Source organism: Candoia aspera, chromosome 6 (genome assembly GCF_035149785.1).
Source record: "Candoia aspera isolate rCanAsp1 chromosome 6, rCanAsp1.hap2, whole genome shotgun sequence".
NCBI classification, from domain to species: Eukaryota; Metazoa; Chordata; class Lepidosauria; order Squamata; family Boidae; genus Candoia; species Candoia aspera.
Genome location: NC_086158.1, coordinates 47,136,136 through 47,152,790, shown reverse-complemented (window position 1 = coordinate 47,152,790; position 16,655 = coordinate 47,136,136). Strand labels below are relative to the sequence as shown.

The window sequence follows — 16,655 nt, the reverse complement described above, 5'->3', positions numbered from 1 at the left end:
TAAAAACACAATCTTAAACATGATGACTTAAAATAAGATTGATTGAACTAAATGGGGCTTATTCCCAAGGAAGTGAATATGTGACTGCTATGTATGTTGTGTGTGCACGTGTGTGTGTGTCTCACAGAATAGAAAAGGTCCATGGAAATAGCTTCATGAGACACCACCATCATTTAAACATAACTTCCACTGTTTCAGATCCAATCATGGAAAAACTGCACAGCTGAGAGAATGTTTTAAAAATCTGTTAGAAACCTCTGTGTAGGCAGGCAATATTAGAATAGTCTTCTCTTTCCCACAGAGTAAACAGCCGAAAAGAACTTCCTTGTTCATCATACAGAACTAGAAAAAGGGAAAATATTTAAAATTTTTAGAGCTCTTAACTGCTCCAAACCAAGGAGAAGCAGCTGTCACTATTATTTGTGTAGAATGTTTTGGGGTAGGACAACTACATTTCTGTTAAGTAGGCCATTTTTATTTGCATTTTGCAGCCACAGTTATCAGAATGAGAGCGTGCCTAAGCAGTGCAAATATAATGATTATGGCCTAAACACAGTCTTTTACTTACGTATCTGTAAAAAATACTCAAGATGTGTTAAGTAATCTTCCAGTTTCACAATGTAAATATGGATGCAAGAGAATCCAAGCTCAGCACTCAATTCTAGATTTTATGCCAAGTTCAGATTTCTTTCTTCTTTCTTTACTCAGTAACACTGAGATAGCTGTCTTTACCCATTTTCCTTAATTTCTCTGGCAATTTGGGGTAGTTAAGAAATTGTTTTAGTTTTAGTTTTAATGGGATTTTATTAGAATTTTATTGTATATTTATTAGAATTTTATTGTATATTTATTCTGTATTGTAAACCACCCAGAGTCCCTCCAGTCGGAGGAGAAGGGTGGTGACAAATTTGATAAATAAATAAAATAAATAAATAAATTTAAAATTTATTTCATTAAGATGAGACATATCCCATGGTATCCCCAACTCACAAAGATATACATATGTCAGATACCTAACTGATAACAGAAATTCTATTCTCTGAATAGAAATGAGGGCCAATAAAATTTGTGACAACTCTTTAGCCAGAATGACTGCATGACAAATACCACTTCATAGAAATATGACTTCAGAGCATATTTTGGAAAGAAACAGAAACATACAGTAGTGTATAATTCCCACTAACATACTTGACCACTAACAGCTAAAGGCTAAAATTGCACAAAACAAGAATCTTATATCCTCTATCATCAGGCCTGTTGCAAAATTTCAGTCAATGAAAAAGTTCAGTAGTGAGTAAAGCTCTGCAATATTTGAGATGCAAGAAAATATTTGAAAATATTCTAGTAGGTGAAGGAATAACATTTAGAATGGAATTGCAATCAATTCTGCAAGCTGAGATTCCCTCCCACCACGTTAAAGTCCACTATGAGGGTCCTAAATCAGGAAGAGTCAAACATCTTAAATTTATTCTGCCTTTGAACTCTATGGATTGCACTGTTCTAATCAGCTAGATAACTATCACATCCTAATCAAGATCCTGGTCTGGTGGTTGGTGATACTGCAATGGAAACGTGAATTACCTTGTATTACAATATTTCATGTGCACTTGCTTCCCTAAAATATAACTGCACAGTGAGACTTTGTGGCAGTTTTAGAAAGAATGTAAACACTGTACAGTCAGAATGAATTAGGTGACAAAGAAATGTAAAATACATAAAGTGCAGGATATACAAAAATAAAATAAAGAAACGTATTCCATTGTTCTAGATTACCAGTTAGTGGGAATTAAAAATTCCTGGTCAGAAAGTCTAAAAAACACATAAAGAAACTATGGATGCTGAGGGAAAAAATTATACTCCTTAGATGAAGGCAACAATTTTGGGGATCACGTTCAAAAGAGAGATTGACAAACTTAGAAAGGAGTTGGAATAGAAGTGGCAAAATGGCTGATTTTCAGCAGCACAATGTTTGTTTCTTATAAAGGTGTTGAAATGGGAACAAAAAGCCTCTAGAAGGCAAACTGTTTCAATTTCCACTCTTATTCCCATCTGCCAGTGCCTCCAAAGAGTCCAAAATGGCATTGCAAAAATCTAGCAGTGATTTTGGCCACACCTGACATCTAGGAAGGTTTTTAAAGCAGAAGAGGGAGCAATTTGTCTTGCAGACACTCCTGCTTCTATTCCTACCCTTAATTCCCCTTACACTAAAAAGGGGGTACTGTCCTTACCGGTGACATCAACTTTGACCTTCATGCTGATTGGGGAAGCAAGTTGCAGCCTCCAATCCTGGGAAAGCTGCCCGTTCATCTTAGTTGTACGGTTTTGTCCCATATGTGAGCCAACCGTTGTATCCCAAATAAAAAAGAACAGTAAAACGTAACTTCAGTGTAGTGTGATGTGAGCAATGACTTGTTCTCATGCAGTTAAAAGAAGCTGTAAGGTCTTCTTATTTTATCTAGTGTTATGCCAGGTACTTAAGCCCAAAATTGGTTTAGCTTCCCGTTATTGCTTGCATCTCTTCCTTAGCCCTCCAACCTCCACCAGGAAATATAACTTAAACTTAAAACCTGGGCTAGCAAAGCTCCTTCAGAGTTCAGTTTTTTAGTCCCTTTCATCCCTTGTCATTTTTCTACTGCAATTGCTTCTTCCAACTGCTCCAGCGCAGGTTTTCAGAGGTCAGTTTATCTTTGCAGATATGGCTCCTGAGGGGAGGCCAGCTTAGGAAAGTTCTTCTCAAATATGTAAGACAGCTGGTTAGGTTGAGATGGGACCTGAGAGTTTGTTTAGAAATAGCTTCTTTCAGTAGAAAGCAATGTGTGAGTGACTGCAAAAGAGCCAGCTGGATGGTAAAGGGGAATTCCAGTTTGCTGCAGCTTTAGCCTGCCCCAGTAGGAAGTGCTTCCTGCCTCCTGCAGTCCCCCGCCCCAGCCTTGCCTATCACCTCTCTATTCCCAAGACTGATGCATGCCCAGGCGGTGCTGAGTGTGCCCCAGGCTGGCAGCAAGGAGGCTCCTTTGTATTTTTCTTGGAGTTGATTGGCTGGTGAATCCCCTAGGCAGCCAAGCGGCAGAGTACAGCGAGTTGCTGCAGTCTGGTTGGCAGGGTCTCACATGCACCCAGCATGTGACAGCTCCCAATTAACTCCTGCTCCAGTTCTGAACATACGCAGCAAAAGCTGCACGCATGGCCAATATAGCTCCCTCATCTCCCAACAAGCATCACCAGTGGATATTTACTACTCCTGCCTCTTTTCATCACCTACTGTCTCCATTCTCATTCTACTGCTTTTCCAAACTATCAGGCCATCACAGGCAGCAACAGTCCTATGCTGAAGTTCTCTTTTCCTGGGCAACAGTTCCTAACAGCATCTACTGCCATCCTGTGGCTTGGATAATAAGAAATCTCCTTCCCCTTGGTTTGCCAAGCACCCTGTTATCTCCACTGCTGGGAGAAACTGGAACAACAATATCAGCATTTGCTTAGCAGAGTTCCCCAGTTTCTAGCAGCATTTCCCACAAAGTCCAAATTAAGTTCACGTGCTTCTCTCACAAATCACACAAACATCCTAATGGTGGTGGGGTTCACACAATATAGTAGGCTAAAATGTGATTGGCTAGTTTGTGGTTCAGTATGCTGTGCAAACTAAGCCAATCTGATTAGTTTATCATTCAGTGTACTGTATGAACCATGCAGTTTGATTAATTAGAATCAGTGAACAATTTTAGCTGCATAACATGAAAAGTTAGCCAGGTCATGGCTGCAAACGTGCTATTAAAATGGATGGATCGCTTCATTGGGAAACGTATATGGTTTCATCCCTCCCTGTCAAACAACCTAAGTGAAGTTAGTGTTTGTACAGATGTCCATTGAAAAACATTAATCTAGTCAGAGAACACTCTTTGTACTCTTCCATTTTAAATTCTATATTCCTCATTTATAAGCCACCATCAAAGATCTGTCTCACTGTGTGCTTCCCCTCATTTCTATTTGACATTCCTGTATCATTGGTTAGTAGCTCCAAGAGAAAAGTAGTTTCCTAACCCATTTATTGCAAATAATGGAGTCTATGATAAACTACACAATATCATTTATTTGCTAGAACTCCTGTTGAAGTCAGAAGCAGGTAACAGCCTCCTGGTCCTTATTTTGAACGTGCCTAGTGGCATCAGCAAAAATTATCCTTATATAGTTTATAATAGTCTCAAGAACTAGCACTCAGAACTTTGGGACTATATCTGCACTAGATCACTTGGGTATTTCAACGGTTACATAGCCTAATAAACAATGCTAGTATTTCTTTTTAAGATTGGTTTCTGATCCAAAAGGAAATGAAGTCAGAAGAATTACTGTTATATTTCAGGACTTGTGTCTGTTACTTACTGAAGGAGAAAATTGTTCTTATTCACACTGCATCATCTTCAGACTGGGAATCTCAATTTCCTTTAAAACAAACTTCAGCTTCTGGTCTTTACAACTGAGGGGAAAGATTCTGCTGAAAATTCAGAAACCAAAGAATATCTTAAATAGATTTCTGGAGAGGAGTAAGCAATGTGGTTGGCCTCCAAATATTTTGGACTTAAGCTACAGTCATCTCTAGTTAGCATGAATAATGGCAAAGAACTGTAGGTACTCTAGCCACAAAAAGCTGGAGAGCTCCTATTTGCCTATCACTGTTCTAGAGGTAATAGTAGAATTTCTAAGCTCTATACCAGGGTTTCTCAACCAGGGTTCCATGGAACCCTAGGGTTCCGCAAGAGGTCATAGGGGTTCTCTGGGAGATCACAATTTATTTAAAAAATTATTTCAAATTCAGGCAACTTCACGTTAAAGAAGTTTCATTCTTTAAGAACACTGTTAATGTATATATACAGGCCTACACATGAAACAAATATAATAATTTTGTAACTACTGGCCTATATTTGAGCCTGAATGTGCAGGGGCTCCCTGAGGCCTGAAAAATATTTCAAGGGTTCCTCCAGGTTCAAAAAGTTGAGAAAGGCTGCTCTACACAGACACTTACTGAAGCCCTTGCTCCTATCCTGCTGAATCAAGTATCTCTATGGACAATCTCTCCCTCATTTGTTCAAATATGGTTTAAATTCTACGAGAAAAAGGATGCATCACTTTTAGTTTAGCTCTTGCCTTATCCATATTGACAACTCTGAACAAAAAGCAATTCAGAGGTAATATTTACAATAATTTAAAATTGGCATTTCCTTCAGAAAATACAACCACTGGATCAGATAGCCTAAGATACTTGGTCCTCATTTTCTGCTGTGATGTCTCATCTAAAGTGAGTGATAGAGTATTTGGCAGCAGTAACCCTGGTTTATGAAAGTGGGGGGACTTGAAAGGGAAGGATTCCAGCTATAATTTCCAATATGACAGCTGGCAATTCATTTTTAAAATGCAATGCCTCCTAGTTATGCTTTCTGTCTGAGATAGTAAAGTCAGGATAAAGGACTAAAATAATCCAGAACGCTTCCACATTGGGACACAATAGTGCAATGGAGGCATTACTCTTCCTCAGTAATTTGAAAATATATTTATCACTCTGATTCCATACTAAACTTAACACTGAGCTACTAATCTTGCAATCTGTATCCTCAGGGGAATAGTGAAAGTGAGTGGTACATGACAGGTGAGCAGCCTCAGGTATTCATACCCATCTATTTTAACAAAGCTAGGCAAATATGAGTTTTTAAATACATTTTAAATGTATTTTTGTACACCCATGTTTGAGTATGCATGAAAAAATATATACCACAAGTAATGCAACAACAATGACACTGTAGAACAAATAACAGATAACAGCATTGCATTCCGTGCCAATAAAGAAAATGCAAACAAGTAATGCTGGGCAATTACATACAAAAAGGAATGGTTTCATAACACCATGGGTTTTTTTGCGAAATAAGGTAATACAGTATCTCTTTGCCATTCCACCCTTTACGACTTTTATTTCCAAATGTATTGCAATCCACCACCACCCCACCCTCCATAAAGGGCCATGTTAATTCTTAATAAACATGGAGAGAGGAATGGTGAAAATACAAGAAAAGCTTTGGGAGGAAGGTCATCTGAATTCTCAGTAATATCTAACACCTTTACATTAAGAGAGGCTAGTGAGAAAGCTCTTGTAGCCCAATTCTAACTGGATATTTTTTATACTGATTGTTTATGCATGTGTTGTTTTATTGGATTGTTGTAAGCCGCCCAGAGTTGCTTTTCTGTGAGATGGGCGGCTATACAAATTTGATAAATAAATTATAAATAAAATATCCTCAGCAGCACACTGAGAAAAAGCTAGAATATATTTTTTTGCAGCTGCCCCAAGGCAGACCTTCAGTTTTTTTTAAAAAAAAGGTTCCCTGTCAGACAAAGGCCAGAATTACAAGGTCTGACCAACCCAAAGCCTTTACTTGATTGTGCCTGAGAGGGAATTTTTGAGGAAGAAAATTCAAAGGCACTCTGAAACTTGCATGTCAAGATCTTTACAGATCTACAGATTTATTAAGTTGGAAGTATTCTCAAGGGTTATCCCTTTACATCAAGGCAGACATTCCCATATCCTATTATTGCTCTCAGCAGACAAGCTTACATCTTGTAAGTATTTCTCAGCCTTGGCAACTTGAAGATGTGTGGACTTCAACTCCCAGAATTCCCCAGCCAGCCAACTCCCAGAATTCCCCATGCTAGCTGGGGAATTCTGGGAGCCAAAGCCCACACATCTTCAAGTTGCCAAGGCTGAGAAACACTGTTGTCTACTAATGTTTAGAGAAGCAGATAATCAAGCAAACAATATCATAGTACAGGTGCTTATAGATCAATGAATACATTTAGAAAACAGTTTCAGCACATAACCATGTGATATACAATGAACTCAAATTTATTAGTCAGTCTGTCATATTACAAACATGGAAGCAGAAACCATTCACAAATCTAAACATTTTGATCCTTTTCCAAGCAGATTTTCTTCTCTGCCTCATTGCAATCTTATTAAAATGGTTTTACAGGACACCATCCATGACAACATCCTTGAACTGAAGTTACTTGTGCTCAATTGTAGAAATTCTTACAGCCTCCTGACTGCATGAAAATCTTCATCATGCAGCTCGGCACATGGGATGACACTGACTGAACTGTGATAAAGGGATAGCATGCCAAGCACCAGCTTCAGTCATTATACTCCCCTTCTCCACCATGCACTTTCGCCATTTTTGTCCTTTTTAAAATCAAAAACTTTTTTAAAAATCTGAATTTGGGAAACTGGAGAACTATAAAGCAAAAGACAAGTGAAAGGTTTCGTACAGAGCAAACATTAGGATCAGACATTTTTCTTCACTCTAAAGAATGATGGTGAGGAACTAGCCTTGCCTTATCCTTTGGAGAATGGAAGAAACACAGAGCTACACCATATGTAGAAATGGCCAATGGAGGCAGCTCTTTTGTTATAACTTACAAATGCCACTGCTTCCTCTTTAAAGCAGACACCCACAGCTGGAAACTCCTCCAAGTTAATGTACCCCCCTCCCCAGAAGAGCAGCCACATGAGAGGTTCATTAAATGTTTCTAGCTGGCAGAAAGCCAGAACCGGAGCTTGTTTGTTCTTCATTCCAATAAACAGTCTGTCATGAACTCCAGGAGCAAAATCATGGGGAAATCTTCAATTTCAACAAGAAAAAAATTACATACACAGACATATAGACCCAGCAGTTTACTTCTCATTCACAATTTTTGAAAATTGTGTCCCATATTCATTTAGCAGGCTGATTTGATTCTCCTGAGAGACCCTCTGAATCCCAGGACAATAATACCTTTTCTATAAACATGATTATATCATAATTTGGGACATGACATGGTGACAACACAGCATTTGTTTCAAATGCAAGATGGCAGGAAGGTGAGATTTAATAAAATCCTTGTTGCATCTCTTTCTCTTTCACACACACACACACAGCAAGGCTCAGCCTGAAAAGCAAAATAGCAAAAATGGCATTATCCTGCACATACATTTGTGAGCATTTAGCTACAGATGTAGCAAGAATTAACCTCAAGCTCAATGAGCAAGTTTGAATGTGAAATTCCCTCAGAGAAATCAGGTATGCCCAAGCTGCAGACTTGAAGCAGGATGCAGGTTCCATGAACATGAGCCATCCTGCCAGCCCCCATTTCAATCAATGGGCAAGGTAGGCAGAGAGAGAGGTGAAATCTGGAGAAGTGTGAAAGGAAGAGGGGGAGGGGGGAGAAACCCATGCTGTGCCTGGTGCTTTAAATGTTTGGCCTGGCTTTGGAGGGAGAGCACGTGACTTTCTGCTTGAGGAAGCAGCAGCCGCTCTGGCAGCTTCCAGCGGGAGATGCAGGAGGAGGAGGAGGAGGAGGTAGTGGTGGTAGTGGTGGTGGGGGAAGGGAAGCAGGAAAGGAAAGGAAAGGGCTTGTTCAGAAGCAGGGATTGCTACAAGCTGGGAAAATAGATTCAGCCAGACAACAGGTAGGGGGCAATGGCGGAACAGAATGGTTAGCCACTCAAATATCCAGCATCAGAGCAGGCATGCAGTTCTTGCACCCTGGGAGGGAGGAATGGCTGTGCTGCCCTGTATATATTGAAGGAATTTACCTATATCTGTACCAAAGAACAGGATGCACCAAGAGAGAGAACTTGGGGATTACCTGGTTGTTCCACAGCATGCAGAATCTCAGCATGGATTGAATGCTTTGCAAGAACTGCATGAACTCTCACAGAGAGAAACCACACCTCTGTCAAACTAGAGGAGATCACCACTGCTGCCTGCAGTGAAAAGGTGCCCAAATATATGAGGTGAAAAGAGCCTAACCTACCCTTGTACTCTGCACGGTTCATTTATTTCAGGTGGGGAAGCTGAAACAGTCCTGTATCTAAGGAAGTCAGCTAATCCCTGAATTACATTTCCCAATTTTGGCATTTCCCAACTTTAGAACATATCTCATCCTAAATTCAACCTCCTCTACATTTATATGCCCTCTAGGAAACACAGGTGGGATAGTTCATTCTTGGTTTTATATTCTACAGCTAAGGTCATCCAAAGACTAGTATTCCAAAAGCTCCGGAACAAAGCTATGGGACAGTGGAAGAAATGTCAGTATAATGTCAGTATCTAACTGCCTTGGATGATCTCAGAAAGCTAAGCAATGTTAGCCCTGGATGATACTTGGATGGGAAATTACCAGGAAATAGCAGGGATGTAGGCTCCACTGAGAAGAAGGCAACAACAGAACACTTCCGCACTGTTACCAAGCGAACCAAGACATATCCATGAAGTCACCAGGAGTCAAGCTTGACTCAAGAGAAATGCTGACTTTTTTTTAACCTAGTAGTGGAACATTTCCTCTGTCATCTATAAGTTTCATGTGAAAGAGGTGAGTATTGTATAACCTATTCAGCAGTGAAGAGTCAGTATCTATGCCAACCACTCCTGTTTAAAAACTGTGCAGGTTCAATAGCTTCTTAGAGAAGAGTGGAGGATGCCTGTCCATCCTCCACATAAACAGACTTTATCATCACCTTCCTCCCAGGCTAAAAAGGCCAAGCCACCAGCCCAAAAAACTGTCCATTCCCACAGCTCCTCCTCCATGAGGGAGCCAAGCTTGCCCTGACATAAGCAGAGTAAACCCAATAACCACATCCTTGAGAACCAGCATGCCTTGCATAACGGGCATTCAATGATCCTAAACCAAAGAGATGTTTCAGATTTCAAACTCCACCAAGAAGGAGAGGCCAGATCACTTGGAAAACCCATCTCAGCACAGCTGCATCCTTCTACTGTGAAGACAAACACTCCTGGCTAACCCTCTGCCCTGCAGGGAAGCCCTAGAGAACAGGATCCACTGAGGACAGTTCCCTCTCTTAACTATTTTTGTAACATGGATAGAACTACCCTAGCCCAGCCCCTCTCCCGATTCCCAGCAGCATATTCTAATAGTCCAGTTCCCGTTTCCTTCTCCCGGAGATTTTTCTCCATCAAGAGTAACTTCGACGGACATTCCCCTTCCCTCCGGGAACCCCTCAGGAACCCCAGACTTCTTTCCCAACTGATACCAACAGTTAATGGCAAGCAAGGAGATCAACAACACAGGCGCGCGCGCCCTAGCCCCAAACCGATACCAGGCTGCTCCCCGCCGCCAGAAAACCGAATTCCCGCGCCCCACGCTTGTTCGGGAAATCCAAATTCCCAAATCCCTTTTCTTTCTCCCTTGCCTTTTCCGGGAAGAACGGAGATTGCTACGAGGTTGTTTTCCGACTGACTGTTCTCAACTGCGGAGGGGCCCGGGCAGGGGCAAGAGGAAGGAGAGTCCCTGGACTCCAAGAAGGATGTACGCCCCAGCCCTTCGCTTTCCCCGCGCGCCTAGACTCACCTGGGCATGCACAGCCTACTGACATCTTCACATGCCCGACCTGGCGCAGCAAAGGTGCGACGTGCCCGCTCGGCGGGTCCTGGCATCCGCTGCTCTGAGAGAGATCCCAGTCGTTGGGCAAGGCCGCCCCCGAGTGCGGGGCCTCCCCGCCGGGAAACACAGCAGCCACAGCAAGTAGGGCGGCTCGATCTCTCTCTCCCTGTGCTCGTCGGCGAGTCCAGGGCTGGGCTGGGCTGCGTTGGCCTGGCTGCGCGCGAGACTAAGCTACGCTCCGACCGACTCCGACTCCGATCCCTGGGCTAATTAATATGCTAATTGCACGGTGGAGGAGGAGGAAGAAGAGCTGAAGCGCGAGCTTGTCAAAGTGACCTGAGCTGAGTGGCGAGCCGCGATAGGGAAGGGAAGGGAAGGGCGAGGAGAGAGGGGGGAGGGGCAGCCATGTGACGCAGATGGAGAAAAACACACCAATCTCTGCCACAGTAGCCACCCTCGGCGGGCTCGCGCGAAGGGCGGGGCGGGAAGGGAACGGAACGGAAGGGAGGTAAGGCGCGCGCTTGCATATGTGTGTGCGCTCAGAAAAAGACATGTGCTGACACGTTTGCAGACGTGCAGGCATGTTTGCATGCAGAGGCACAACATACGCTTCACATGTGCGCAGGTTGTTTTTTTAGGCGCGAATTGTGCTTTGGATTAAGCCGCGTAAGTAAAAATAGAGCCAAAACAAATCCTGTCACTTCTTTTTCACCGAGGTAGTACTTTTAAAAAATCCAAATCGCCTCTTTAACTAGATCAGCCTTTCCCATTTCCGTTGAGTTCACGCTTTGCCAACCCATTTGTCTTCCTGGGCTATATCCTGAGTATTTCACTGTTGGAAAGGACGAAGTGAAGGTTCCTCCAGATTGCCTGTAAACGCTGCTTTCCAGGGATGAGCAGACTTTAGGTTAGTGAGATCTGCTTTGTTACGAACTAGAGCCCTAAGTGAAGCCAAGTGCAAAAAGACGGGCCATACACACACAAACACTCCAGAACTGACTAAGGCTCACACTGCTGCTCCAGAAAAAATCTGATTCCTGGCCAACAGTACAATTTGGAGGGTGGCAGGGAAGGTTATTGCTGTGCAGTTAAGATATTTTCAGTGATTAAGAATTCTCCAATCTATTAGAAATCATTCTGAGATCTGTCAGATCCAAATGTACCTTAAATTTATCTCTGATTTAATCTACAAATAAGGTAAAACTTTGCAGGGAAAGGCTGTATCCTTGTATTTTCTACTACTCAATCCAGATTACTGTAAATAGATCTCAGATCCAAGTTAGATGATTTGCAACAAATGAAAAAAAAATACCTAATACACATATTTCAGCGTAATTGTTCCAGCAGTATAATATTCAACCTAAATAGCTCTTCCCTCAACTTTTAAGTGTGGAATCTTGTCATATATATATATATATATATAATTTTTAATTGCAAAAAGAAGAAAAGAAAAAAAACAAAAAGTGCTTTAATGAAAAAGTGAAATACAGCAAAGAAAAAATGTTAATATGTCATTATAACAATAAACAATTACAATTCTATATATACTTACCTAATGCAAATATTATTCAAATATGTATATATTTCTAATAGATTTATATGACTATCATGTTTTTTTAACCTACTGTATTTTGTATAAATGAATCCTATATTTCATTATACTTGTCCATACAAAGCCTATATCTATAGGCAATCCACTCATAAGTATAGCAAGTGCAGTCAGGTCTTCAATCCATTGGATAAATGGGGCCATACATTTCTTTCCAATGCTGCAGTATCAGTCGTTTGGCCATAGTACGGGCACAGAGAATCCATTTACATTGTCTGGTTGTCAAGTTACATGTACTAGGTATATTGTTCAAAAGAATATTATCCTTTGAAAATTTTAGCTTTTGTCACATAATCATATTTATATAATCCAGTACTTTCTCCCAAAACTTGGTAAATATAGGATATTGTAGAAGCATATGTTTTAAAGAAGCATTGTCCTTATTACATCTTCAACAAAATTCTGTTTTTGACAATCCTGTTCTATAAAAACATAATGGAGTCCAATAAATTCTAAATATTATTTTTTGTTGTATAAGTCATAATTTGAGGTCCATTGACACGCTTGCTACAGAAGTTAAAACACTCTCCTGTTGTCTAGACAATACAAAAACCTCTAATTCTTTATTCCACCCATTTCTTGACATGTGCATATGAAATTGATTTATTGATAACAAATATCTAAAAACTAATAGTAGGTTTTTTAGTTTTAAAGGATTTAACAAGTTGTTCTAGTATCTCAGGTATCTCAGAAGCTGAAAATGCTGATCCAAACAATGCTGTTAACAAATGTTGTAACTGTAAATATTACCATTGGTTTGAGAGCCAGTTTTGTCTAGTGGTTAAGGTTCTGGGCTAGAAACCAGGAGTCTGTGAGTTCTGGCCCCGCCTTAGGCATGAAAGCCAGCTGGCTGACCTTGGGGCAGTTACCTTCTCAGCCCAACTCAGTGCAATGTAGACTAGCCTCCTCCCTGGGCAACGTGACTTGTCATGGCTAAATAGTCTACACATCTGGCTGCTGGGCCTCACAAGGATTTCCCAGCAGGAAAAAGCAGCATGAACACCGAACTGCTATGCCATACGATTAAAAAAAAAACCATTGGGTTACATCTGATAGATGATACTTATCTCTTAACACAGAGTATATTAAAAATTCATCTTCATCATCTATCAGTTGGTCCTAAGTCAATATCCCCACTTCCATGGAATTTTTCCCTATCACCATCTTTTTACCAATTTTTAAAGTTGAGTTTCCCCATAAAGTCAATTTGGCATGGGAAAAAGGGTCAAATCATTTTTTATTAGACATTATATTCCATAGCTTTCTAACTGATGAAATTATTTCCAGAGATATTAGAGTTTTAGTGTATTTAGATCCTAATACTGTCCATCCAACCAAAGGTGCTATATATCTATATTCTAAAGTTGCCCAAATTGGAAAAATACCACCAATTGTTGGCTTCCAGTATTTAATACTTGACAATAGGTAAGCAAGATGATATAGCTCCAGATTTGGAAGACCAAATCCTCCCTCATTAATTGGTAATTGCATTTGCTGTAAAGATATTCTTGGAATTGAAGAACCCCATATAAGTTTTCAAAACAAAGAATTTATTTTCAAAAAAATATTTTCCAGATATAAAAAGTGTGGAATCTTGTCTTTAAAAGCCAGTTTGGTGTAGTAGTTAAGGCATCAGGCTAAAAACCAGGAAACTCTGAGTTCTAGTCCCACCTTAGGCATGAAGCCAGCTGGGTGACCTTGGGCCAGTCACTCTCTCTCAGCCCTAGGAAGAAGGCAGTGGCAAACCACTTCTGAAAAACTTTGCCAAGGTAACTGCAGGGACCTGTCCAGGCAGTCTCTGAGAGTTGGACATGATTGAATGGATTTTTAAAAAAAATCCTACTTAGTAGAAGGGTTGGTATCCACTTTTTTCTCTAGATTGGAATAACTATAGTTCCCAACAGCATTCATCATGATCACACTGGTTGTGACTGACGGTTGTTGTAGGCCACAGTTCTTATGTCTGTGCTCTATAGGATCACTGTATGCCACTCCTTCACATTTTCTCCATCTGTCTTTCTGGATTCTTGATCACATTTCTTATCTGTTCTGAATTTTCTTCGCATTCAAAATGTAACACATTTTCCATATTTCCCTCTGCTGAGATCCAAACTTTCCTAAGAGTAAGAGAATAATATCTGGCTATTACTATTCTGTAAAGGAGGTATAGATCATTTTTCATTTTTATGACAATATCAAAATAATGATTCCTATCATGTAGTTTATGATTTATTGTGAGCACAGGGAAAAGTTCCTCTTGTATGTACAGTATGTGTGTGAATATATATGATAAATAATGAACATGTGTTCATTTAATTATGCCACTTCTAATTATAGCATTATATCAACAGGTTCTTTTTAATCATTTCATTATATTTTGTTTTGTCTTTTCCAAATCAGTTTAACTCTTTTAAATATTTTTCCTAAATATATTATGAATATTATCAGCTGTTTGTTGGTTTTCTTCTTTCTATTTATCTACTGACTAATTGTATAGCTAGGATTTTTTTTATTTATCAATAATATCAGTAGAGACCTTGTACAATGCCTCTTTATAGTTCTGGCTCATGTTTTCGACTTTACATAAAAAATGAATTGATATGCTTTGATTAATTATTTAGTCCAACTGAGGGTGAACCTCTGTATGATGGTAGATTCCTTCAGGGCACATTTCTTACTTAGCAGCACTTCTAGCAGCCAATGCAAAAGTTGTTGAACCAAAGGTATTGCATTTTAATGGGTTTCATTCATGTTTCCTGAAACAGATAATAAAGGAGAGACATACATTCTATATTGTTATTAAAGAGTGGAGTAATGTTTTTTATTATTATTCACCACAATTTTGCCAATCCACCTGGTTTCAGTTAATGACTCCCTGGATTATGGAAATCATGAGAAGGAATATGTATCATATTTTGAGGATTGCTCAATATAAAAATCTCCCATTTGTTATGAAGAAACATATCTATCTCTTTAGGTTACTTTATAAAAGCAAGAAAATGAGTGCTTTGATATGCCTGTTTGACCAATCTTTTACCATTACCTCAGACTAATCCTGAGACTTGGTAAACTAGCTATTTATACAGATTTATATAGTTCTTTTAAGAACTAGGCTGCAGCATAGGATCTTTTAATTTTTTTCTTTCTTTTAGAGTGTTTTGTCAGCTGCATGCCCCCTTTGCCTTGGGTGCACTATTGGATATCAATATATTTTTAAATGGCTGACCAGAGCAGATTCTTACATAAATACAGTAATTCCAGAGCTGGGCCAAATACCCCCATCCCTTCCATTAACAATGGATGACACAACAGGCTAGTATATTGTCCATACTGAAAAGGAACCTATGGGAGTAATGGCTAAAAACAACTAGAGCATACTTAAGATAACCTGGAAATGTTTTCATAGACTTACAACTTATCCTGGAACCCAGGAAACTGTCTTCTGCATCTCAGTAGAAAAACCATTCCACCTGACACACAGTTCTTAATGGCTGACCTATAGAAAATGCACAGAGGCAAAGATGATGTCATTAGCTAAGGTCTCATAGTGCCTATGTCTGGTGAAGAAACCAGTTGGGAATTTTCCAGCAGTTTTAGCAAAGGACAAAGAAATCACAGAGGAGATGTCATGGGAGGAGCTGCTGTAATAAAAACATAAAAAAGGAGGCTCCATAGGGAACACAAGGTTCCTGCTGACTGGACTCAGATCCTTCAGCAGGAATTGGTGGTATGAAAGAGATTTCCAAGCATGAGCTCATCTTGGCAAACTAGACAGAAAATCTTGCTTTACTATTAAAAATCCAAGTGTTAAATTAACAGAATGGCAAAGAAAGCTCTAGAAATACTCTTAACTTCCCAAAATCAGAAATTCCACATAACTTTGTTCAAAATCTCTCTGATATATTATTATTTGGTCAAGTTATGCACCATTGAAGCCATTCTCTTTTACAAAGTAGGACGCTATTTATATTCATTATAAACATAACTAGCTAGAAGATCCCCTCATGTATGGTACATTTCTATAATAAATTTACCCAGCAGGAAGTGTTTAGAGAGTATTTACTATGAATTGGAGACACAAGAAAAAAAATGCTGTCTCAAAGTTCCTTTAAGACAAAATCTTACACAGAAGTTTGACTACAATAACTTATATTTCTCAGAAGACATATATAGGATTGTATTGTTAAAAAGGCAGTTCAGATATAAAAGGGGAGGGAAAATAGGAAAACAATGGAAGCTAAGAATTTTCATACACAGTTCCAAATGAAATAAATAATGTGCATATTATCTGCTTGAGTGGACTCCTCTGTTTCAGAGTATACACAAAACTTATAAAGATGAAGGAATGAATGATACTAGCTTTTTGATTAGATGTTAAGCCTTAGGCTGAGAGCAAAGTTGCATATTTACAGGAATTCAAAATTAGTAAAACCAACTTCTTAGCAGAGATAAGTCAACATAGCCATAAAGAAAAATAATAGAAGATAAAATAGTTTACAAAAGACACACTGGGGGCGGGGAGAGAGAGAGAACAGTGTTTCCTAAGGTACAGCTTCTTTAAGCTATGGGAGAAGCTACCTTTAAGTAAGGTACATTTGACTGGTTATCTGACCTGATTGAT

The 16,655-nt window shown here is 39.6% G+C and overlaps 1 protein-coding gene across 4 annotated transcripts in view; it reads right to left on the bottom strand.

Annotated features, from left to right (window-relative positions):
- Positions 1-10,797, bottom strand: part of LDB1 (LIM domain binding 1) — a 72,239-nt gene extending 61,442 nt beyond the window's left edge. For 2 of the 4 annotated variants that reach the window (XR_010068197.1, XM_063307031.1), the window contains exon 1: positions 10,393-10,796. Coding sequence is in view for 3 of the 4 variants with exons in the window: in XM_063307031.1 (XP_063163101.1) it covers positions 10,393-10,417 (25 nt within the window). In the remaining variant the exon portion in view is untranslated. Of the gene's footprint in view, positions 1-10,392 lie in introns of all 4 variants that reach the window. The other 2 variants (XM_063307033.1, XM_063307034.1) reach the window with 1 other exon arrangement.
- Positions 10,798-16,655: the final 5,858 nt, after the last annotated feature.